This window comes from Phasianus colchicus, chromosome 7 (genome assembly GCF_987193195.1).
Source record: "Phasianus colchicus chromosome 7, bPhaCol1.hap1.1, whole genome shotgun sequence".
NCBI lineage: Eukaryota > Metazoa > Chordata > Aves > Galliformes > Phasianidae > Phasianus > Phasianus colchicus.
In genome coordinates this window covers 10,580,618-10,604,253 of record NC_143442.1, presented here as the reverse complement: position 1 = coordinate 10,604,253, position 23,636 = coordinate 10,580,618, and the positions used below count along the sequence as shown (strand labels likewise).

At 42.3% G+C, this 23,636-nt stretch overlaps 1 protein-coding gene across 10 annotated transcripts in view; it reads right to left on the bottom strand.

The window, feature by feature from the left end:
• Positions 1–23,636, bottom strand: part of SEMA5B (semaphorin 5B) — a 248,524-nt gene that overhangs the window by 21,372 nt on the left and 203,516 nt on the right. For all 10 annotated transcript variants that reach the window (XM_031590638.2, XM_090143666.1, XM_090143668.1 and 7 more), the window contains 8 exons: positions 15,978–16,095; positions 10,477–10,658; positions 7,317–7,460; positions 5,778–5,925; positions 4,180–4,405; positions 3,314–3,532; positions 1,412–1,582; positions 353–502 (listed from right to left, as the gene is read on the bottom strand). In XM_031590638.2, coding sequence (XP_031446498.1) covers positions 353–502; positions 1,412–1,582; positions 3,314–3,532; positions 4,180–4,405; positions 5,778–5,925; positions 7,317–7,460; positions 10,477–10,658; positions 15,978–16,095 — 1,358 coding nt within the window. The remainder of the gene's footprint in view (positions 1–352; positions 503–1,411; positions 1,583–3,313; positions 3,533–4,179; positions 4,406–5,777; positions 5,926–7,316; positions 7,461–10,476; positions 10,659–15,977; positions 16,096–23,636) is intronic.

Genomic DNA, 23,636 nt, shown 5'->3' with positions numbered 1-23,636 from the left:
CTCAAGGATCTTCTTTTGCCTGCACCATACGGAGAACAGAGTTCATTTTTATAACCCAGCCCAAGATGAACTATGCAAGGTTAAAAGGTTCAATTTGGGTGAAGCAGTACTAGTTATTCATTACAGATCTAGGTAATTCTGTATTAAAGGAGAGCTGAGATGCCCCAAAGGAATGTCAGTTATCCTGTGCCTTCAACAAGGGAGTTGATAACTTATTTGTTAGTTTGCTTGCTTTACTAGACGCATCCATACCCTTTCATAACAGAGAAAATCTCACCCTAGTTTGACACCTGGTCATGAGTTTCTCTCCTTTATTGACCCACCCTTCCCTCTTCAATGACATGGTACATACCAGGAATTTCATTATACAGGCAATCTTGGTATTGTGTGCTGTTTCCAATGCACTGAGAAGAGTCTGGGCTGTGTACCTCGCAGTAACGGCTGCGATACTGGATGCCCTCTTCATTACACAGGCTCCACTCTGACCACTCTGACCAGCCACCTTAAATGCAAGATCAAGAAAATGCACAGACAACATCACCAAGAAGGAAAAGGATTCCTTATGGAAACCAAACTTCTCCCATGCTAGAGAGTGTTCACCTGGGCCTCTCCCACACATCCAATCCGAGGCCTTCCTCAAGTTTAATCATCATGATATAAATAACAGTGCAAGCATCATAATCTACTTGTCAGATTGTAATTTTCTTAACACAGAGTAAATGAACCTTTGCTGGAGCACTGCACAGTGCAGAATTGGTTTTAAAACTCCTATATCAGCTTTGTGGTTAAAGATGCATAAGCAGTTGGATGGGACAGTTCTGCACAAGACCTCCAAATTTGATGTAGTCTCTCAGGGATACCCCAAGCAGCCAGCACAAATTACAGTGCTTACAAAGTTTTACTAAGGTTTCTAAGAGGAGGAATCAGTCTGCATTGGATCAGAAATACACAAAAGTGGTTCAAAGTCAGCACAGATGTGAACTTTGTCCTCTGAGCTGTAGCACACATTCATCTGCCATTCTGTGCAAGACAGAAAAAGGATCTCCCCTTCAGCAACAGTACAGATTGATGCTTCATGACTCCTTTTGTTTGTCTTGAAAGCTTCCACATTCAAGAACCAAAGTCTTGCTTTTTCAATTACTTTAAATTGATCATCTGTTAACAAGATTTTGCCTGGCTAGCACCAGAATGCCAGAGCATGGTCTGGTGAGCAAGTAAAAAGAAAGGTGATGAAGCATTTGATTTGAACACTAGGATGTCTGCTTTTTTCCCTGGTTCAATATACATTTACTGAATGGACAGTAAAGCTACTAACTGATGGTGTTCTTGGCTTATTTTTATGACGTGCCGCAGATGCACCTTGCTCTCATCAGCACCCTAATCAGCTGAAGCAGGGACCCAAAGTGACTACCTTCACACGGGTGGGTGTTGCAGAGAGCCTCCTCAGTGTGCAGCCCGATGCAGATATCCTCTCCACTAGATGGAGCTGGGTTGGTGCAAGTCCGTGTGCGCTGGTAATGCCCTCCTCCACAGGTTGCTGAGCACTGAGACCAAGGAGTCCAGCAAGACCATGAGCCTTTTACTGGAGGATATGGAAAAGCAAGGAGAAAGAGGTACATGCAAGTGATTACTCCTCTCACTGTGACACAGAATCCCAGTATCTCACCTAAATCTACCCCGCCCAGACTAGCTAGCACTTTCTTCTACCCCAGGACTTTTGGGCCCCACAACAAAAGCTTCGTGTCAAGAGAGGGTTGGAATGTGCTGCACTCTGTGGATGCTAAATGAAGTCCATGCACAAAAAGACTGCATCATAAAGCACCACAACAGAAACTATTCTGTAGATTGTTTTATTTTTATGCAACTTTTCATAAAATATCCTTATTGCATTGTCTTTTGACACTTCACCTATAGTAACAGCACATTTACTTGGAAAAAAAAGTCATACAACCTAAGTGACCTAAGTGGAGCTTATATGGCATCTTTCTTCTGGGCGTCCCAAGTCTTTTAGTCCCAGACTTCAGAAAACAGTAGCTCAGAGGCTTTATGTGAGCACAGTCCCAAAACACTTTAATAATAAATCCAGGGTGGGAACTAAGAACTCTGGTTCCCAACCCCTCTTGTCAGGCTACTAGACTACCTGATTTTCAGGTCCCCATGCCACTATTTCAGGAGATAACAACCTTGTGACAGTGCAAGATAAACCCAGGATTTTTGTATACATATTGAGTGAGGCAGGAACAGAGGGAGACACAGAGAAATAGCAATCATGCACTCAGAACAGATTGTAAAACATCATAGTGTCTAAAGGGAGAAAACAGCACAGAAGAAGGGCACAGACATTGGTGAAAAGCCACTGAGAGTTTCCAAAATAGTACTAATAGCTGCCTTTATAGTGCTAGAGTTATTTTCTTTTTATAGGCCACAGAGTGCAATATTTGACACTCCTGCTATGCTCTTGCTACACATTCTGATCATGTTTTCCTATCTGCATTGGCACTTTATCTTTGCATTGAATTTTAATATCATAATAATACCATAATAATGCAGCACTTTCAACTGTAGGCCACAAACTATATTGCCAAAGGTAGACAGAGCTACTGCTAGAAATTGCTAGAGCTACAAAGAGACATGGTGATTTGTTTAAGATCATTTAAATTTAGCTTAGATAGCTATTACAGAGCAAGGAGAATGATAAGAGAGTGAGAATATGGTAGTCAATGGTCTATTATTACTATTCTGGACAAGGAGTGCAACATAAACATGAGGACAAACTTGAAAACCAGGAAACCAGGCAAGAATACTCCCTGCTGGCTGTGCAGGAAATGGTAACTGATGTCAAGAGTAGATGCCCATCGCAAGAACAATACGTAAGCAGGAGAGGGGGAAGAAACAAGTGTTCACAAGAACTGCCACATCAAGCATCTCTACAGCATTAAGTCACATTCATTAAGTCCGTCTCCTCACCAAGGTGCAGATGTACCATGATGATCTCCACTGGATGGAGCATCAAACCTACCTCAAGCAAAACACTACCAAACAAGCCACCATATTGTTTCATTTAGAGGCTGTGGCTGTGTTTCCTTCTTAGCCTAGGTGAAACATAGGACACAGCACCAGTGTGTGGACTGCATAATGAGTCATTACAATAGTATTGCTTTTGGTTTTGGTTTTTTTTAAATTAAGGAAAATCCCCCAAATTAAAGAAAATGAAAAAATGAAAGCACCTTGGAAATACTGATTTTTGGTGTCTTTGCCATTAAGATGAAGAAGAATATCTCTGAATTTCATGCAGGAAGATAATCATGGTTACCTGGGCAAGGATGTGGGTTGCAGTCTTGGTACTCCATCGCTGACCCCACACAAGGCAAGCCACCATTTTTAGGTTCAGGGTTTGTGCATGTTCTTTTCCGGATTCTAAAGCCCAACTCACAGTCCCTGGAACAGGAAGACCAGGCCCCCCAGAAGGACCAGCCCCCATTGATAATCCGTGCAGAGGTCTTACCAGTCTTGAGGAGGTCGTCAACAAGAGCTTCAAGGAAAAAAAAAACAAGACATGACAAATCAATCAGTTGCTGGGCTTTAAAAAAAAAAAAAAAAGTAAAAAAAGTCTTTAGTTCATGAATAAAATCAAGATTTATGCATTCTGGGGATGAGTTTCTGTTGAAAGCCCTTAGTAAAAGTTGTGTTCCATAGCATTACAGCAAAGCTAGAAGGAAGTGAAATGTGGGCACATAGAAAATGAATCCAGTGATAATCTTGATAAATGAACTTTCTGGGCAGCAAATTGTGGCAGTCTGGGCTGCGCTGTCAGGACACTGACTTGCACTACAACAGTAGTGAAGGGAATAACCCTGGAGGCAGTGCACAGAGGGACCTCCAGAGAGAAAGAAGAGTGAAGACAGACTATCCCGTAGAATATCTCTTCTTACATCCTCATCATTTGCCCAGTCTCGTTAGGGCAGCCTGGAAGTACCAAGAATAACTCTATATACTACCATAACAGGACTGCACTGACTTCTACATCACAGGGCTCCCTCCATCCCTGCCATTCTGCAGTGACGCCAGTCAGACATGCCAACATTTATGTAGATACAATCAGGTTCTTGCTGTTCTGAGAGAATTCCCCCTTCTACCACCAAACCTGTCCCATAGTTCCCCAGAACTGGGAAGACATACAGTCAGTTTCACACATAGCTGAGCCATCATTGGGACAGAATCGACTCTCGGTTTTCTTTCTCCCAAACTGCAGCTCATGGGGATCAGACAGCTGGGCACGACACGTGTAGCGGAAGCGCTGCTCCTGGCGGGCACCATTCTGGGTGATGTTGACAGGCATCCAAGGGGTCCAGGGTGTGTTCCTACGTACTTCTGGGCAGCTCTCTGGGTTGCAGGTCTTGTATTCCTGCCAGGAACGAAAACCACTGTGATCTTCCTTATCAAAGAGCAGCAGACTAACTGACACAAATTTGTTTGAATCCTAAAAAACAACGGGGTACCCTCTGTATCTAAAAAATCTTCCATTCACCTTCTCTGACCTCACAGATACAAGATAGTGCTGGGTACAGCAGAAAACATGGGCACTATGGAGGGAGTGGTGGCACATAGCCTCAGGTGGACCTCAAGGATGAACTGTGTTTACTATTTTTATGTCTCCCTCAGGTTTGTATTTCTTTGCTGACTCAGAGTCCTGCGGGGCTTAGAATGCATGGTATGTAATGGGCAGGAAAATAATACAGGCAATGCATAAAAGTAACAACAAACTAGTTTTCTGCTGTGACTCTGAGATGCCGCTCTCAGGTCATCCTACGAGAGCCCCATGAGGACAACATATCAGTAAAGATCATTCCTTGAAAAGTTTACTGTTTTGTTTCTAACACGCTTTTAGATAATCTTTTTTTTATTGCTTTTTGTTGTTGTTGTTTGGTTGGCTTTTTGAACTCCCTAGTGGGGACCTTTTGCCATTCTTGGTGTAAAGATGAGCATCTATAGAGTATAGCCAACATCCTTGCTGGGTGGGGATGGAATGATATGGGGTCTTTACAACTCTCACCACCAGCAAGAGGAATTCCAGTGAAAGACATCGAGTTCTTGTCTAAAAATAAATAAATAAACCCTACTATTCTGGCAGAAGGAGAGAAATGTAATGCTTTAGGACTTTATGATTCTAGAGTAAATGCCAAACAGCTTGTGAACAGATGGGAGGTTCCAGATCAGATCTGCTTACACTGAAAGAAAACTACCCATAAAACTAATTAAAACAGCTGCATGGAACAGCTGCCAGAATAGGAAAGGGAAAATAAAGAGAGAAAATTGGTAGTCATTGCCTCATTGATGGGTTAACTGGGTATTTGACCTGTTGGTTACTCAAGCATGAAAACGAGACTCATTTCTGTTGTGCGTAGAACCTCCCTGACTCAGCAGAATCATTCTTGGGAGTGGGAAAATGAAATGTAGGGTGTCAGGTAAAGGACTTGATATCTAAGCCTAGAGAAGCCTGCAGAAGCTCTCTGTATGCCAGCCTGTCCTAACCTGTACACACACACAGACACACACACAGACACACACGCACTCACACCAACTTCACTGACTTCTGGAATCTGCCACCTCTCTGCTTCCCAGTTCATTTCAGCATCATCTCCAGCAAGAGCTGAGGATAGCAATTTCTTCTAGCTTGAGAAATAAAACCAAGATGGAGAGAGGAGTTAAATACCAGGACCCTAGAAAGCTAGATGTCAATAGGTGCCTGATATTCAATGTCAATAAACAATACCTACCACAGGACAGCCTGGACACGTATTTCCATTCTCACAGGACCTTTGCCTTGAGTGAATTCCTCCACCACAATTCACACTACATTTATTCCAAGGACCCCATGAAGACCAAAAAATTGGCAATGGACATGGACTGTTCTCATTACAGAATCTGAAAGGAGAAAGCACATTATTCAAAAAACATCCATGTCAGCACAACTCAGGGATAAAATGATGACGGATGCAAAGCTAGATGGCATGCTGCATTTGGGTGCACTTATTGCATGCACAGAAAACTAGCAGAAGGCTGACACAAGTCAGATTAGCAATATTCCCGTTTCATGGCAGAGAACTGTATCCTTTATACTGACGGAGGAGTGGTTGGCCAGGCTAACCACTTGAGACTGCTAGAATCATAAAATCAGAGAATCCTTAGAGTTGGAAGGGACCTTTAAAAGTCATCTAGTTCAACTCCTCTGCAATGAACGGGGACACCACAGCTAGATCAGGCTGTCCAGGGCCGGATCCAGCCTCACCTTGAAAGTCTCCAGGGAGGAGGCTTAACTAATAGGAGGTCAACCCAACATTCATCTATCATTACTGGCAGGTGCTAAACACTTGGCAATCTTCTCATCTCATGATTTGGCCCTTACTGTTGTTTGGTCCCTAAGAAACTAGTGTTGTAACTGGAGCTGAACTGGATGATATATGCATCTAAAAGCAGGTCCTGAATTAATGTTATTTCATGTTCCCTTTAGAAAAGGTAACTTCAATTTTGTTCAGCTTTTTAATCAATATTGTTCTCAAATTGAATCACACAGGACTGTAATTGACTCAGATGTAGTCCTTAAAACCCAAAAAGGACCATTCTGAATGGCCACAAATCAAACCAAACATTAAAATGTCCCGAATAAGGGAAGTTAAATGAATTGCCCTTTGTATTCTGAGAAACGCAGAGAGATCTGTTTTAAGTGACCACTCAAGGGACAAGCAACAGACTACTGCCAAGCAGAGGTGGCCTTTAATGAAATGTCAAAGTTGGAAACCAATCTGGATGCCTTGAAGCATATGTTTAAGGAGGGGCTGGGCTTGAAGAAACAGAACAGTGCAGACAGCTCTGAAAGTTAAAAAAGCATTCTTTTTAATTGATTTTGCATGAAATTTGCTTAGTTCAGATGGGGAAAAAAGATGTTTGTTTTTTTTTTATGCCACACCCTGCAAAAACTCAACTCTGAATCTGTCTTGAGGTGAAACTGGCAATGAAAGCTGCACATATTCAACTGCTTCCTTAGGGACAGGTCAGAACAGTGTAACTTTCTATAAGCCCTACATTGCTGACAGCAGACACAGCTTCTCCTTTCACTGAGGAGGTGTCAGTCCCTGCTGTTCAAAGAACATTGCAAGAGGGAGGCCATATGTGAATAACCTCATCTCTCCTTGGCCATGAAATTCCTTCTGCTCTGTATATTCAGCCTTATTCTGCGTTCAAAGAAGATCCACCATTTTCAGCTGCCAACATTATAACCATAGCAGTGAACACATAGCGTCGTTAACATCTCTTACCTCTCTTCCCTGCTCTGTCCAACACAGACCCTGCCCCCGTACCGTGGAGCAGGGTTGCTGCAGGACCGCTGGCGGACCTGAAAGCCAATCCCACAGGAGGTGCTACACGGGGCCCAGGAAGACCAGGGTGTCCAAGCGCCATTTCTAATTAAAAGTGTGAGATAGAAGAGATTATGGGGGTTGTCTAATAGTCTTCCCATGCTTAACAGTCAAACACATGAGGCACTGATGAGAGACTGCTTAAACTAACTAAAGAAATTTTCAGAACAAGCAGACCACTCCAGTTGAGATTTATAAAAGGGACTCTCAAGATTGTTTAGCATTGGCCATACTTCCCTGCCACTGAAGTGACTAAGAATGGGATAGGAAGAGAATGAAGCCAATGTTGAACGATTCTGAAAATGCCTCCTAGGATTTTCTGGACAGCAGTGTGGTTGCTACAACTCCCACTGCCTATTCCCACATCATCTTCCCTATGTCTCTCTTTTCTGAGCCAATTGATGATCCCAAAGGTGTATTTCCTGGACTCTTTGACTCCTATGCAAAGGGTGCAGGCTTTGAGGCTCACCAATGCCAGTTGTGCCAAAAAAAAATTATCCTCTGCTAATTCAGAAGACTCTGATGCTTTAAATCTCTTACAGCAAAACTGCTGCCAGCTCCAATGATTTTCTCACAAGCTTCATAATATTTGGTGTTTTCCTAAAGCCTTTGGCATTGAATTCTATTAGGTGGAAATCTCAAACTTCATAAAAAATAACAATAATTGCTTCTGGCTTTCATGGCAGCTTGCAAACATCACTGTAGTGTGACCTTAAATCTGTGCAAACCAGAAGGCAAGTAAGAGCTCAGAGGCAGGATTGAGTTTCAGGTTAATAAATGATTGCACCTCAAATGAGAAGTGGTAACTGAGCCTGAAGCAAATTTGACGTGAAAACCCTGAGTTCACACCTCACAACAGAGATGTCAGAGCATGTGCATGTGGCCAGCTTCTCTGAGGCTGCTGCCATGCAGTAACTCCACCATGTGCTCACATGGAAGCTGACATTTTCATCTTTAAAATCTCCTGATTATTAAAGCTTGCCTTGGTCTGATTTGGAAGGGCTACTAAACCTTAGAGCTTCACCAAGGCAAGAGAAGAGGAACCACATCGTGTTTTCTGTGCTGCAGGTTTCATTTCATTTGGAACCGGTGGCAATGCTCTGTCTTACAGAATTGTCTCATCTTGACACTTCGCTGCCTTAAGTAAAAAAAAATCTTCTTTTTCCCCTAAAGAAAAACTTTTCTAAAAAGTCTAGTCAAAAAACAATTCAGGTGCTCTCTGGTTCTTGAAAGCTAAGCTTGAAAACAGATGTTAATTTTCAAAGCATTTGCTGAGCTAATATTACTGCTGGCAAGAAATATTTTCTGGCATAGCACCAATCGGGGCAGAGGATGAAAGTTAAAACCCACGTTGCCCTTCACACTTTTTGTATTTGTTATCAATTCTTGCCAGTTCTTGGCAGCTTTATTTCAGAACCCTGATAGATATTTCTCCCCTCCTCCTCTTGCTCTTGTATCCCTCTTCCTTCTTTGCTTTGCCTCTCCCACCTCAAACAAGGTCACAGAACAAGAAATTCACTTACATAAAAGTGCTACTCTTCCAAGTTATTCTTCCATGTTTTAAATGACCTACTACTTCCCTAGTCCTTAACTCAAAACAAAGATTATATGTTCAAATGTGAAAAGACAAAATCAAATGGAAGATCGCTGCTATTGTGGAAAAAAAAAAAAAAAAAAAAAAGGAAAAAAAAAAGCAAGCAATCTTGTCTAAAAATTCCTCAGAAAAACAATTCTCAGTATCTGTTTGTGTTTGAGGGTTTTTAACAGAAAGACACTTCCCATTTTCAGATTTTCAGATTTCTAATAGAGCTCATCTTTAGCCATCCTGCTTCCTCCTAGCAAAAAAGAAATCTCAATGCCATATGAAGTCAATTAAAGGAAATTTGAAGGCTGAGGCGGATGTAGGATGACCAGATGTCCTTATTTTTCAAACCATGCTGTTTTCCTGTGTCTTAAGATTGAATAATTTATTTTTCATCCTCTTCTCAGAAGCTGTTCCTGCCTCTTTTGCCATCAGAGCACTGCTGAGAAACCCATCCCTCTGGCGTAATTTGCCTCTGCCAGTGACATGAACAGGCAGCACAGAGGTAGGAATGACTACACATCTTTTAGGCAGCACAGCCCACAACTGGAAGGAGACATGCCAAATCAAACATGAGTATTGCTGAATTTTTGGTGCCAAGACCAGCACTGCTCTCAAGGGAGGAGCCAAGAGACAGCTGTCTTTGATGGCATCAACATTTATAAGGAAGATAAAGTAGATAAAAAACTGAACTGACCCAATATTTACCAAAATATTGTCTGGCACCACCCTACTTAAGTAGTATTTACCCTATTGTGTCATCTTTCCTTGAGTCATGGCATGATGTAGTCTGAGGGTGACGGGGTAGCATGAACACAAACACGGCAGCTGTGTCTAGGCACCCCACCAGAGGACATATAGCTTCCACACTGCTAAAGTATGAGCTCCAGACTTCCCTAAGAAGATGGCATGGGCATAAGCTGAGCTGCATGTTATTTATGGGCTGTGCCCAGTGAATGTGCCTCCTAGGTGCCTCTGGCTGCCAGGATGGCATTCTGCAGGCAACACACAGGACATGAGTAGTGCAGGCAAACCTTGCTTACAACCATGTTAGGTCCTGTCTCTTCAAGCACTGCAGGAGCTCTGTTGCAAAAGCAACACAGCCTCAGAATTCAGACTTCACAAAATAATGACTGAGAGCTTACTGATGTATTTTAGCTTATTACTGTTCTGTTGGATAACATCTACCTGTACTTTACTCATCTCCTAATGAATCACTACTTACATACACTTAAGGGAAACTGAGGCTTAGCATAGGCAAGGTTAATGTTAACTTTGATTGGGGTGCCCATGTTCCAAGGTGCCTGTCTGAGAACACATGAAAGTGCCATGATCCCTTTGCTCTAATTTCAAGCAGGGTCTCATATACGTTCTGTTGGCCGGGATACAGCATGGTCACAGAAACAAAAGGAAAGAGATAAGCTATGAACAGTCACAACTATTGTTCCCTTCCAAAAATGCACAGAGATGCTGACATGCCTTGAACAATTTGCGACTTCGATCCTGGCCCCTTCACAGCTGCGACCTCCACAGCGAGGACGAGGGCTGTCACACGAACGTGACCTACACATACAGGAGCCTGTGCTGTCCCCATCTGAATGCTCACACAGTTGCCATGGGGACCAAGGCCCCAGTCTTCCATTTGTTGTCAGGTTTTTCACCTAGTTTTAGGGAAAAAAAAGAGGAAAAAAAAAAAAAAGGTCATTACTAGTAAGTTTACATTTCTGGAGATGTCCCCACAATAGAAATGCCAAACAAAGCTGCTGGTGGAATTAAGATGTAGCTTAGATAGGAGCTGTCTGTGCTTGTGAGTAGGATTCAAAACAGTGTTGTTTTCAGGCCATGCCACATCAATGTTTACCTCCAAATTCCACCCCACATACCTAACGTGTGCACACAGGCACCCAACCAGCCCTGCCATGCAGCACCCGCCTGCAGGCAACAAAGCCACTCTGCTTGTAGGTCCCATGCAGCACAGCTTCAGCCTTCTGAGCAATGAATGGCCAGCACTTGCTCTCCCCTTTCTGTGATGCTTCTGCCTTTGTAGTGCTCGGGACTGCTGGTATAATCACATCTACAGGCTCAGACTGAGGCCTTCCAGGTTTTGGCCCCATCCAAACACACTGTAAGAATGGCCTTACACATTGTGGTAGCAACCATAGGGCTATGCAGCCCCTTCTTTCCCCATCCTACAGGCACTGTCCCCCGGTGATGTGTAGGATGCAACATCACAGATTGCTTGAATGAAGCAAATGGTTCTTTCAGAACAGTAAACACTCCCCTGGTTTCCCTGAAGCCTCAGTGCACACCAGGGAGCACGAGATCTGGACTCAACAAGCAGTTGAGTTCTTACAACCATGACACTCTAGGGAACCTGATCCAGCATCTGCAGCTTGACAGTAACCCCAGTGCTGCTCCTTGAGGAGCTAAGAATCACAGAATCATTAAGGGTGGAAAGACTCCTACAATCATCTAGTCCAACCATCCACCCACTACCACCATACCACTAAATCACGTAGTTCAGTGCCACAGATACCTTCTTCTTAAAAATCTCTGTCCTCCTCTCAACCACCTCTCTGTGCAACCTGTTCCAATACCCCTCCATCCTTTCTGAGAAGACATCTTTCCTAATATCCAACCTAGGGGCTGGTGGGATGCTCAGCAGCTTTGATAAACCCACTGGCAAAGGCAACACAGGCATTGACCTCAGTGTTACACGCAAAAAGGAGTGAAGAGGAGGCTGCGTCCCTGGCTTATGGCCCTGGTCCCAAATATGAGCCAGCTACCACTGCCAACCTACACTGCACCACGTTCAGCTGAGCTCTGCAGGCAGCAGGATCAATCCCCTGGAATCCCCTGTGGGGAAGTCATTTCTCCAAACCAAGGCATGGTAAGGCTGTGAGCCTGCTCAGACAACTGTGGGCACAGGGCAGGGCATTCAAACACTCATCCTCTTAAACACACTGCTCTGGGCTTCAAGCCTGGCACACTGTTAAACACTCACAGTGCACCTCTGGTGGGTTGCAGTCTTCCCCTCTTGCTCATCTGCAACAGCATCAAAAATACACAGCAGTGACACAGAAGTAATATAGATCTGTTACTGTGCTATTCAGGCAGCAGTTGGGGAGTATCAAGCATCTGTTGCAAATCTTTGTTTGCAGTAGATTACCATGTCGTTATAAAAATTTGCTCTGGGCTGCAGGTTACAAGGCAAGACGCCCAGAGAAAAGAACATTGAGTTTTGTTGTTGTTTTTTGAGTTTGTTTTAAACATGTGCGCAGTCAAAAACCCATTCAGTTGGGTTGCTAAAAATCAGGAAGAAAAAAATCAAAAGAACTACTTTGAGATATTTAATACTAGATTGTTATCTCCTTTTTCCTCCTGCCTTACAAAAGTTGTAATTCAAGTACTGGATCATTCCTATTCATTTTTGAGCCAGAAAGCCTTGCTGATTCCAGCAGGGAGCTCTGTTCAGAAATCAGTGGTATGATATGGCCCGTGGCTTCAATTAAAAAAAAAAAAAAGCTGACAAATAATTATTGGCTCATAAGTGATACTGGGAAGCAGCCCAAAAATTAAACAAATAAGCAGCCATAGTTGAAATATTGGGATTTATAAACATGTCACGTTGTGAGTGTGGGAAGGCTCTTTTTACTTATGAAATTACATATGGATTATTATTCCATCTTTAAACTTATAAAAATATCTTCAAAAGAGCAAACTTGGGAAGTAGGATAAAAACTCATGGGCACTGATCTTTTTCAGAAATATCTTTACAAGGCAAATCCTTTGCAGCCAACAGCATCCATCAGACGGAGATGACATCTTTAAAATATCTGTTATCAAATGGGCATCACTTATCTGATACTTCTAATTCCAGAGATCTCATATTTAGTAAACTGATATACCCCTACCAAAGCTGTCACCATTTCCAACCAAGAGTTGATGGTTGGACTAGATGATCTCAGTGGTCTTTCCCAACCTTAATGATTTTATAATTCTATGACTTCATTTCCCATTTACGGGCGCCAATGCAGGATATAAAAATTCAAACTACCACTCCTACTTCTTGCTTCCAGGGCATTTTCAGTGTTTATTCTGATATTACAGATAAGGCCAGAAGCATTTCTTGTCCTTTTAATATATCAGTACCTTTTCTTAGGATTCAAATGTCACCTGCTTATAGCTTTATCAAGCTTTGATTATTTCAGCTGGAATTTTCATTTTGGCTATCTGATAGGTGGTGAATTTTTTTTCAAAGTTTCAGTCAAAATATTTCAATCATTTCTAAAACCAAACCTAGGAGAAAAGACTGTTTGTCCTCCATAAATAGCAACATTTTCCTTGCAACAAGTAAGTGTTCAGAGCAAGAAACTGAACTTTTTTCACTAGAAAACTTTTTCCCAGTTTCCATAAAACGTCACTCAAATATGTCTGGAGTATAAAGTCCTTGGGAAGTGGGAAGGAAAAGTCTCAGTTTTCAGAGACTCATTATAGATTTTGATTTTGGTACTAGAAGCCCCTTGGTGTGTGCTAGAGGAGGGTAACTCTGGGCACTGCAGGTGAGTGGTTGCATAGAAATCAAGAGGAAGATATAAGTCTGGTAATCATATCAGAAAGAAGCTGGAGATAGATGAGCAAGAAAATGGTGTAGCATGTTTGACATTGCAACCACAGCAATGCACTTATAGCATGTTCTGGGTGTTACTTGTTAGTAATATATGTTAAACATTGCACAGGGTACTATGTTAAAAAGCTATATGATTAACCCCATATCTAAGATCTCTTATTAGACCTGCTTATTGGGAGTCTGAGGCAGTGCTGTAAAAGATGTGCAGACCAGCTCTGAACAAGCATTCTTGCTTAAGAGCAACAGTCAAGTCATCTTAGGGTGTTAGTTGACTCACAAAGGCCTAGTCCCTCTAGGATGTGATTGAGTGATATGCCAGTTCTGGATTTAAAAGTTCCTGTGTGCCACACTCTTAGCTGTGCCAGGACATCTGTTTGCGGGCAAGGCTGCAGAAGAACTTACTGACAAGATCTGGGTTAGGAAAAGTTTATTTGGGAGGGGTGCTTTTAATCTACACTCTGTCACACTGGAGTGTGATCTCACATACAGCTGTACCAGCACAGCTGAGTGCCTGGTGCTCAGCCCAGACAAGTAGGGTGAGAAAAAACAGGACTTCTTTAGATGGTAACTCATCAAACTGAAGTCCCAGTGACATCTGGCACCATGTTGCTACATTCCCCTTCCTTTCCAGTGGAGATGCACATGCTGCCCTAGACTCTTGCATCTGTTGACATGATCTTTTTAGTGCACTGAACATAAAAAACGTACTTGGACACAGCTGATGGAGGTACTTAGATGAGCAAGCCCATTCCATGCCAGAGGTGAATTCATTCCAGCAAGGGACAGAGGAAAAAGAAAAAGAAAACAATTGTGTGTGGGTTTTAAAGGGTTTGGCAGCCTATCAGTGGAAGAGCAAGAGCTCACGTATGCAGCAGAATGAGAGCACCTAAGTGGAAAATAATCTACAAGAGACATGCTAAAACAAATGTAAAATTAACACCCCAAGAACAGCCAAAGCTGAATATTCTGCGCTGGATTTTTATGACCTTGAAACAATGATCTGGAAGTACCCTGTTCCCTAGTGTGCACCACAGCAGACATGTTCAAACTAGAGGATTAACACTTCACACACCTATCAACAGACACAGGCATTAAGCAGGACGAGATAACAGCATGGGCAATCAAGAAGCACTGCATCCCAGTTCAACACAGGAGGGTTATAAACACACAAGCCTCTGAATCCAGCAGTGAAAAACTTAAGCCTGCCAAGCCGAGGATGGATTGAAGTAATGACTAATATTTCCTGGGAAAATATCTGAGAAGTAAGGAAGATAAGGGGAATAAACATCACAGTAGCTCCAGACATAAACAGCATACAGAAGATATAACCTATCAGCCCCCTTTTTCCGTCTACTGGACTTAGCAGTATTAACATACTAATTGATGTTAGATAATAAAGATAGACGTTAATGAGAATTTCTCCTCCTCCACACTCTTACAACTTATTAAATAAGACTAGTTTTCCTTCTCAACCACCTTTGCAGGTACGGTTCAAGCAGCAGGAATTAAATTTGGACAGACATCTTCTGGGGATCACAGCCAGGAACTGGATGTTCAAATCAGAAAAAAGTGAGTGTGTGGGTAGTAAGAGAGCCAGAGAATCACACTGATTGAAGAAGTCACTTTCTTTTAACTGCTGCATCTCATGGAGAGCAGGGTAAGGAAAGACGACCATATCCATGAAACATCACATAGGTTTGGTCTTTGGTCTGCTAAATTTGAAGTTATAACTGAACTCTCGTATTCTCTTTTCCTCCTGTTCTCTAATAAATGCATATCTTTTTGTTCCCCCTGCAAACCTTCCATGATTGGTGCTTCTCTACTGCTCCCTAGGTACCACTAAGATCATCTAGTCCAACCATCAACTCATCACCACCATGTCATCCTGTGGGCCCTGGCTCAAGGATTCAAGAGGAAAATGAACTGAATGCTGTCCTGGGACACTGGTCGTCACCTACTCTGACCTCCCAAACCTGTAGGGAAGCCCAAGAGATGGTGCAGACAGCAGGGCAGCCCTGACGCAGCTCGAGTTTCATGTAGGGCTTACATGGGTCTTGGCAGGGACCCAACAGCATGATCCAACCTGTTCCGCTCAACGCAAGGGTGGGTATGACAGGGGCTGAAAGCTTGCTTTGGGATCCCTGTTCCAGAGCAAAAAAACACAATGGGTTTCTCTGTGTTCTCAACAAGTATCTGTGTACAGATACTAGAGAATGTATGTGCCACTGGAGTCTGTATGCTTTACTATCAGCCAGTCCCATTCAGGCTGCCACACACTCGCTTGCTCTATTGCTTCTACACATATGCATATACTCATACGTCCGTATCAATACAAAATATTTCCACTTACTGGGCACTCAGTAATATTTTGAGTCCACAGGCTCATGTTGGAGCTGTCCTCAATGGTGGTGCATCGCTTCTGCTTGTTGTCCCAGCCACAGTAAGGGTCTCTGGCACCTAGGCATTCCCTGCATGTGCAAAGAGAAAAGATTAAAGCTGTGAGACTGTCTAGCTCTAAAGAAATATATTTGAGTATTGTGCTTGTGTATGACAGCTGTCAAGTCCACCAGGGCTCAGCAGAAGAAACAATTTTTCTAAGCAGAGGTTTACCTGCTTGGAAGGGGAGAATGGCTGAACAGAAGGGTGATAGGACACAAAGCAAATATCACTCACAGAAGCTGCAGATTAAAAATCAGTTCACTCCTTTCCAAAGGCCTAGGGAAAGAAAATGACTTTACAAATTTTAGTCAAAGAACCTTGTCATTGAGATATCTTTGTGCTCCCATGTAATCACTCAGCAGGCCAAATCTCACACAAAGCAACCTCTGTGAGTATGTTTTCTGACACTGTGTCCATCCAAAGGGGTTAGACAAGCAGAATTAGCCAATGGACCACTAATAAAGGCTTTCTATTAGTGCTGGCATTTGCTGGCACAATGGTTTCATTTATAATCCCAACATCAAGATGTCAGTTTGGAAAAGTCACAGCAGAACATTATTTCTAAGCTTTTGGCTGCTTTGAACACTGCTGTATTCATTTTCCTCCTGAATCCATATTTACAGGCTAAGTGTGTGTTCCCAACATGTGAGCTCCTAAAGAAAAATAATCAGGGTTCCTACTGCCACTAAACAGAGAAAGTCAGTCACAGAACTAGTCTGTACCAATAAAATTCAGCTGTATTGGCTGTTCCCATTAGTTGCTTTCAAATTGTTAATTTTCATTAAGAGAAAAACTAAGAATACAAGCCACATCATGCATGTGTTAGGGAAAGACAAAGAAGAGACAACTAAACCCCAAAAGATTTGCAACACTGTTTTTTATTCCAATGATCCATTCTCTTCTATCACACAAAAGGGGTGCCAGGATCTTTCCAAAAGTTCCAAATGATTTGAAAACTGCCACTTAGGCAGCAGCAAGGGATCAAGAATTAAAATTTAGTTCAAAAACGAAACAGGAGAGTAATAACATTTATTCTAAGGGTTGGTATCAGTATGATAAATGAAACATCAAAAAAAAAAAAAAAAAGTATCAAATGCAATGAGAAGTGAACTGTTACCTCCCAGAAATCTTTGAAATCCTATTAGTCTGTAATCAGCCACAAATGAAAAAGCACATTCCCTAAGCACAGCTGAAAATGCTCTATCAGATTTTACTGACTCCACAGCCATTTGCCCCAAAGCAAACCCTGGATTGTTTTGCTGTCTGGTACCCCTTCCTTTAAATATGTATATATGCACCATATATATGCATATATGCACATGTATGTATTTATGTTTTAATTATGAGTTTCCACTTTTCTCCGACATTGCAGAAAGACATTTCCTCTACTAAAGATTTCACATCCTGAGTGGTAAGGAGCAAAACTTTGTCTTTCTTGATTTAGGAAGGTAGTTACAAGGACTGTCTACATCATTTTTCCTCCAGCTGCTTCAAAACACCCAAGGAAAAGGCAAAGATGATTTTGTCCCAGCCCAAGGCAACAGAACATCAAATATTTGCTTAGAAAAGACTCTGTATCCCCATCCAAGGACACAGAACGGACACATGCTACTTTGTTTTATTCTGGCTAGGCACCCTGATCCTACTGTCCAGCATCCCACACTGCCCCATGCACGCAGCGGGGCTGCCTCCATCCCCACATCTGCCCCAGCAATCCGCAGCCCCTCACAAGAGACTGAGCAGCAGCACCTGCCCACGTAACAGCACTTCAGCTGTGAGCTTATCTCTAGAGAGAGAAGAATGATGAGAGAAGCAACGGGGGAAAAAAATAAGAGGAGAAGAAAGCCCCTGCTTTTAGTTACAAAGGCTTTGGTCACGCTTTCAGACCTGACACTGAGTACAAGCTATTGTTTCCGATGACATGAAGCCATTTTGCTGGGCACCCGGCTAGCAGAGAGAGGTCATTGTAATTCATAACAGGAAGGCTGTTGTGAGCATCACCCTATTATGATACACATTTTCTCTGAATTTAATTTATAGGAAAACATGTGCTGCATAAATTCAGGAAATAATCTCCATATGTTCTGAGCTGCAGCCCTCAGCCACTCTGCAGGCTGCAATATATCCCGGTTAGGCACTGACCACTTTGCTGGCACTATTTGTAACGTGTGTCATGCAGCTCAATGTGCTGCTACCAGCTGAAAACAGTGAGCTGAGGGTCCCTGATGGAGCACTGGGGTGGCTCAGCTCTGCTCTGTCCCCAGCTGATGGGCACCATGAGATGGCCACAATGCCCAGCTGTGGCAAAAGCCTTCTGCTGGTAACAGGGAGCTACAGCTGCCTATGTGCCCTGGCTCCTGGATGTAACACATCCTTACCCCGCTGCTGTTGCCATCTGGGCAGGGCCCGGGCTCTGCTGGGCTGTCAAAATGCACACTCTGTAATTTAACAGCCATCAAAGACCGGGACTTCTTCCCATCTGACGGCAGGCCCTCAAAACCATTTGAAATCTAAAAACAAAATAGCTATGCTGTCTGCCTCCCTTCAGGATTCAGAGCCCACTCTGCTGCTTCAACTCTGGTAAGAAACCTATTATATCAGCTGACAGCGGTACACTTAGGGGTGAGGAGGAATGTTATTTACTTACACACAATTTGCTCCATTTTTTTTTCCTTTTGCAAGCACAAAAAGCATTACAATGTACATTACTGCAAGAGAACATTTCTGGCAAGTACTTTAAGTAAACACCTCAAAATCCACCCTAATTTATATCTTTACAGTATCTTTAGAATATATGTCCCTATTTATGTCATTAAGAGATAAAACTACACCAGCAAGCACACAGCAAAAGGCATACATATGTATGCATGCATGAATGCACAGATCAAAATGCTTCAGAAATGTGTTGTCATTCTTAGCAAATCGGGCACTGTGGTGTGGAAAATGGAAAGATATCATAGCATTTCCCCATGCGCAGAACACAAAATAAATTGAAATGTTTATGTGTAAATCTCATTTCATATTATGATACTGCCAATAAGTCTCACGTGGGCCTGGGGAACCAAGGCCATGCAAGGCACTATGTAAATACTGTGAAATAAGATAGAAGGAAGTTAACATGCCATAACGAAATTCTGATGTTTCAAAGTCAATGGGACTTTGGCCATTGGCTCAGTGGGGCCAGAATTTCACACCATACACACAGCAGTGAAAACTGCACTCAGTAACTATTCAGTGGCAGGCCAGGCATGCCTTGAGGGACTCATAACTCAGTATCACTTCCCATCATTATTTACACAGGTAGAGGGAACCCATTATCTCAAAAGACAACACAAGCATGGTGGGTTCACACTGGCTATATTAATGCTAATGACTTCTGTAATGAAATCCCAAAAAGTGGGATGTCTATGGAAGTGAGATGTTGATGATATCACATGGTTCATGCCCCCAGTTTATCTCTGACCATCTGCTGACTGAAGTACATTCAATGAGGACTCAGGAGAATACCTCTTGATGGATATCTAAGAGGTTGGATTTATTATGACAGAACATTACTATCAATAGCGATTCACTTTAATTCATTGCTTTGCAGTAAATGTCTTATCTGAGGCATAATGGCATACACTAAAAATGCTCAATTGAAAAACAATTCCATTTGTGTCTCCTATTCAAGCTATTTTTTCTCTGGTTTCTTATTCTCGCTTACTGAAGACATTTGCATGAAAATAAGATCTTACTCATAAGAGCTCACCTGCTGCCTGCTGTCTGGGAGCTGTAAGGCTCCCTGTTGTTGGCTATTGCAATCATTTTTACAGCAGTCATCTGGGATAACACAAAGGATTAAGACTCTACAATTGGAACAGTATCCAAAGTGCTCTGAAGTCAATGGAAACTCCTAGCTATGACTCAGAAGAGTTTTTACAGTGCCTCTGAAGCCTGGTTAGCTGAGCCTTCATTAACAACATTCGCTGTAAAAAGGCTTCTGCTTGCAGTGTGTCAGTCCTGCCTTACATCTCCTCACCAGAGTCACAGGCTTGAGATGTGGAAAAGGAGATCACAGCACTTTTTTGCTTCCCTGTGCCCTAGGGGCTACTTGGAGACATATCTAAGGCAATGGGGCCATGTAAATATCTCCATCCATACCTACAATCCTTAGTAGAACAGGGAAAAGAAAAGGGGAAGGAAAGATGAACAGAATCCGAAGGCAGTTGTAGAGAACCAGAAGGCATCCGAGAAGCAAAGGCCCTCCATGTGTGGTTGAGGAGTTGGCCCCAGTACCGTGGTCCCTATGAACAAACCTCATCCCTCCTAAAACACAAATGGATCATAGATAAAGCAGTCAGATAAAGCAGCGGACCTAAAGCAGAAGTCCTCCTCACACCAAGGTTTTCACTGAAAGTATCTCCCTCTCTCACACTCCTGCTCAGGCCCTGTCCTGTGCCCTAACCCCACCTCTGCTCTCCACCTCCAGATGTGTGATACTGCTGCAGCAGTCCTCTTCAAGGGGGCTGGATTTGTCTAAAGAACACAATAATGATGGATCAGTGAGCACACCTGCTTCCTAAAAAGAACAACTGTTCCAAGGTGCATTGCAAAGTGACAGCAGCATTCTCATATTCTAAATAACACAAGGATTTGGAGACTTTTTAATAGCCTGAATTAGATCTTCTTTCAAAATCTTCATTAAAGCTAAAAAGCCTGTAGTTCTAAAGTTTCTCATTCCCACTTTAATTTGCTCTGGGTCTGGATAACTTCATCTTTTGGTTGTTCTACCCTGTGAGCTAAAAAGCTTTAGACTGTGTAATAAATGGATCATCAAATCAATAGAACCAGACCCAAGAGATTAGTCTTCAGCAGACCAAAGGAAAGAAAGAATTACTGAAGCCTCTTCCCATTCTTACTACCAGATGGAAGACAGCAAACAAGCCAGTTCATACCAAAAACCAAGAAGACATCATCCAGAACGTTCACACTAAAGGACTGTGCTCTTCTCATCTTTTAGGATGTGCTTGCTCTCCAACTTTTTTTTCCCTCTTTGCATTTATCTCTTTCTCATTATTTTTTGACTTCTAAGAATTTCACATCGGTTTGTTCCACCCTTTGAGCAGGTATCTCTGAGAAAGCAGCACATTGCAAGCAATACGTGGGTATTAGCTCTGTCTGTTAGTTGCTGGCATGTGGCTGTGTTTGTAGACAGGCATTTCCTGACGAGGTTAGCTTACTGTCCCATTGCTATCAACATGTGGAGGGGATGAACTAAACAAATAATCATATTAGCTTCCAGCCAACCAAATCATAATTACTGACAACCTCAATAGTCTGTGCAAGGGAGAGTGGACTTCTATCTTCCTTAAGCCCAGATGGCATGAAAAGAGAAGAATAAGAATCAAAAGGATGTTCATGGCTTAAGAAAATAAGATTAAGAAGGAGGAAAAAGCACCAGACCTTCAAACAATCCCTCTAATTTTGATACCTTTAAAAATTCAAACTGCAGAGATGAATTACTGATTTGTACAAATCCATTATCTTTCCCCACTGAGGAAAGAAGCCAAGTGGAACTGAGCTGCTTCAGTGAGGCAGTGGTCAAGCAGCAGTCTCATTTCTCAGCTGGTGAGTGCAGCAATATTCTGTGCCAGATGCTAGTGCCCTTAACTCAAGACGAGTAACACACACTTCATAAGCAATTATCTGTGGAATGGGACACTGCTCAGGAAGAGCTCACAGGTACCACCATTGTGAGGGCTGCAGCTGACAACCAGTTAGAGAACTAAGGTTTGCTATTTCATCATTTGACACTGGACAAAGAGGCAGAGAAGCTGAAATGTTTTTGTGTTGCATACACATGAAATTTATCACCCACACATGCTTAGCATCAGTGACTGGTGCTCTGCACATGATTTGTTTTGAATGCACAGATTAAAACCATGGTGTAAAACAACCTCTAGAACTGAAGTCCATTTATGAACCAAACACATGTAGCTGAAAGTAACAATGCACAGACAAGGGATGGAATTTTCATGGGCAGTTTCACCTCATTTTCTTTTCCTCATCAGGGACCTTGACTTGCTAGTTCCACCTCCTGCCCTACCATTTTCGGTATCTCTTTAATCGATTGTGGTTTATAGATTATGGCCTTGTACAATTTACACAACAAACGATTCTATTTCTTACCTTCTGACATCCCATTCCATCATCTTTTAGCTACACTGACTTCTTTATTGGATAGGTGTTTATTTTTGTTTTTTAAAGCAGTAAAATAAAACAACATTGCATTTATTCAAATATGAAGATTAATGCCATCCCGAGAAAAGTTCTGATTAAATCTGGATTTATGTTTACATCAATGAAGCAGGTTATTAAAAAAAATGAATAAGTGTTGCACCATAAACACTGTTAGAAACTCTTGTCACTGTGCCAAACAAAACTGACCTCTAACAGAAACACAAGTACAGAGGGCCACTGACTACCAGCGATAGGATCAGTCATCCACAAGAAAATTCAGTTACTATTAAAGTCATAATGAAAGGAATCGCCAGAAGGAACTCCCTGAGTGTGGGGCATGTTTGTCTGGATTGCAAAGCACAACCATTTCCTACCTCAGCAGGCTTTTGAGCCTTAAGAAAACATGCCCCCCAGGGCTGCCATATGGCAAAAGGCAGAGGGAAGAAGAAAGGCAGCTTGGCCAAATCAATGCACTCAACTGTTATTCCCTCCCTCTGCCCTGTGCCAGTCAGTGTCTGAAGGAGGCTGTCAGATTAAGATGTGCTCTGCTTCTGCATTTCTGCTTTATGTAGTCTCTGGAAGATGCTGATGATTTAAGAATGTAAATAATGTTAAAATGGCAACTTAGGAAGGAAAAGAAAACTGCAAAGACAGAACATTTGAAAAGAAATGTATGTGGTGATGAAGAAACCTTAAAACAGTCTACAGTTATCACCCAGGCTGCACAAAATAATCCATATTCAAGCAGCTCTGTTGTGAAAGTTGGATTTTGTTATGCTCTAGAATTTCTGCTCAACAAGATGCAGATTCAATGAGATAGAGTGCTTGTAGATTAATGTCAGAAAAGGCAAAGAAATAGTAGGCCACCTACCACGCTCAGAATCTAACATCTCTTGTCCAATGCAGAACTTTCAGCTCTTGTTTTCCCATGTATCTATAAAAACACTACCAAATGACATCAACTCCACTTTTTTAAAAATGACAACATCACTTAAGTAAATGGATATTCCTGAAATTCAGCCCTACCCCTCCTCAGACTGGAGCGTTCCCATACATCTGTAGTATTTTGGCATACTGACACGTAGAAGACACCAGACAGAAGTACAGTGATATGTTTTTCTACAATCCATACATATTTTATGTGCTTATATGTATTTATATTTCATGCTTACAACAACAGCAAAAACAAATCTGCCCTGGGTTCAGATGCTTCCCCCTCCTCAAACAGGTAGGACAGTACATCTTCTAATAAAAAGCTGATGAAGCATCTGTAGCAATATAGGCAATGGGTAGTAACATTTACAATGCCTCACACTGTAAATGCAGACTGGAAGCTCGAGACGTGAGG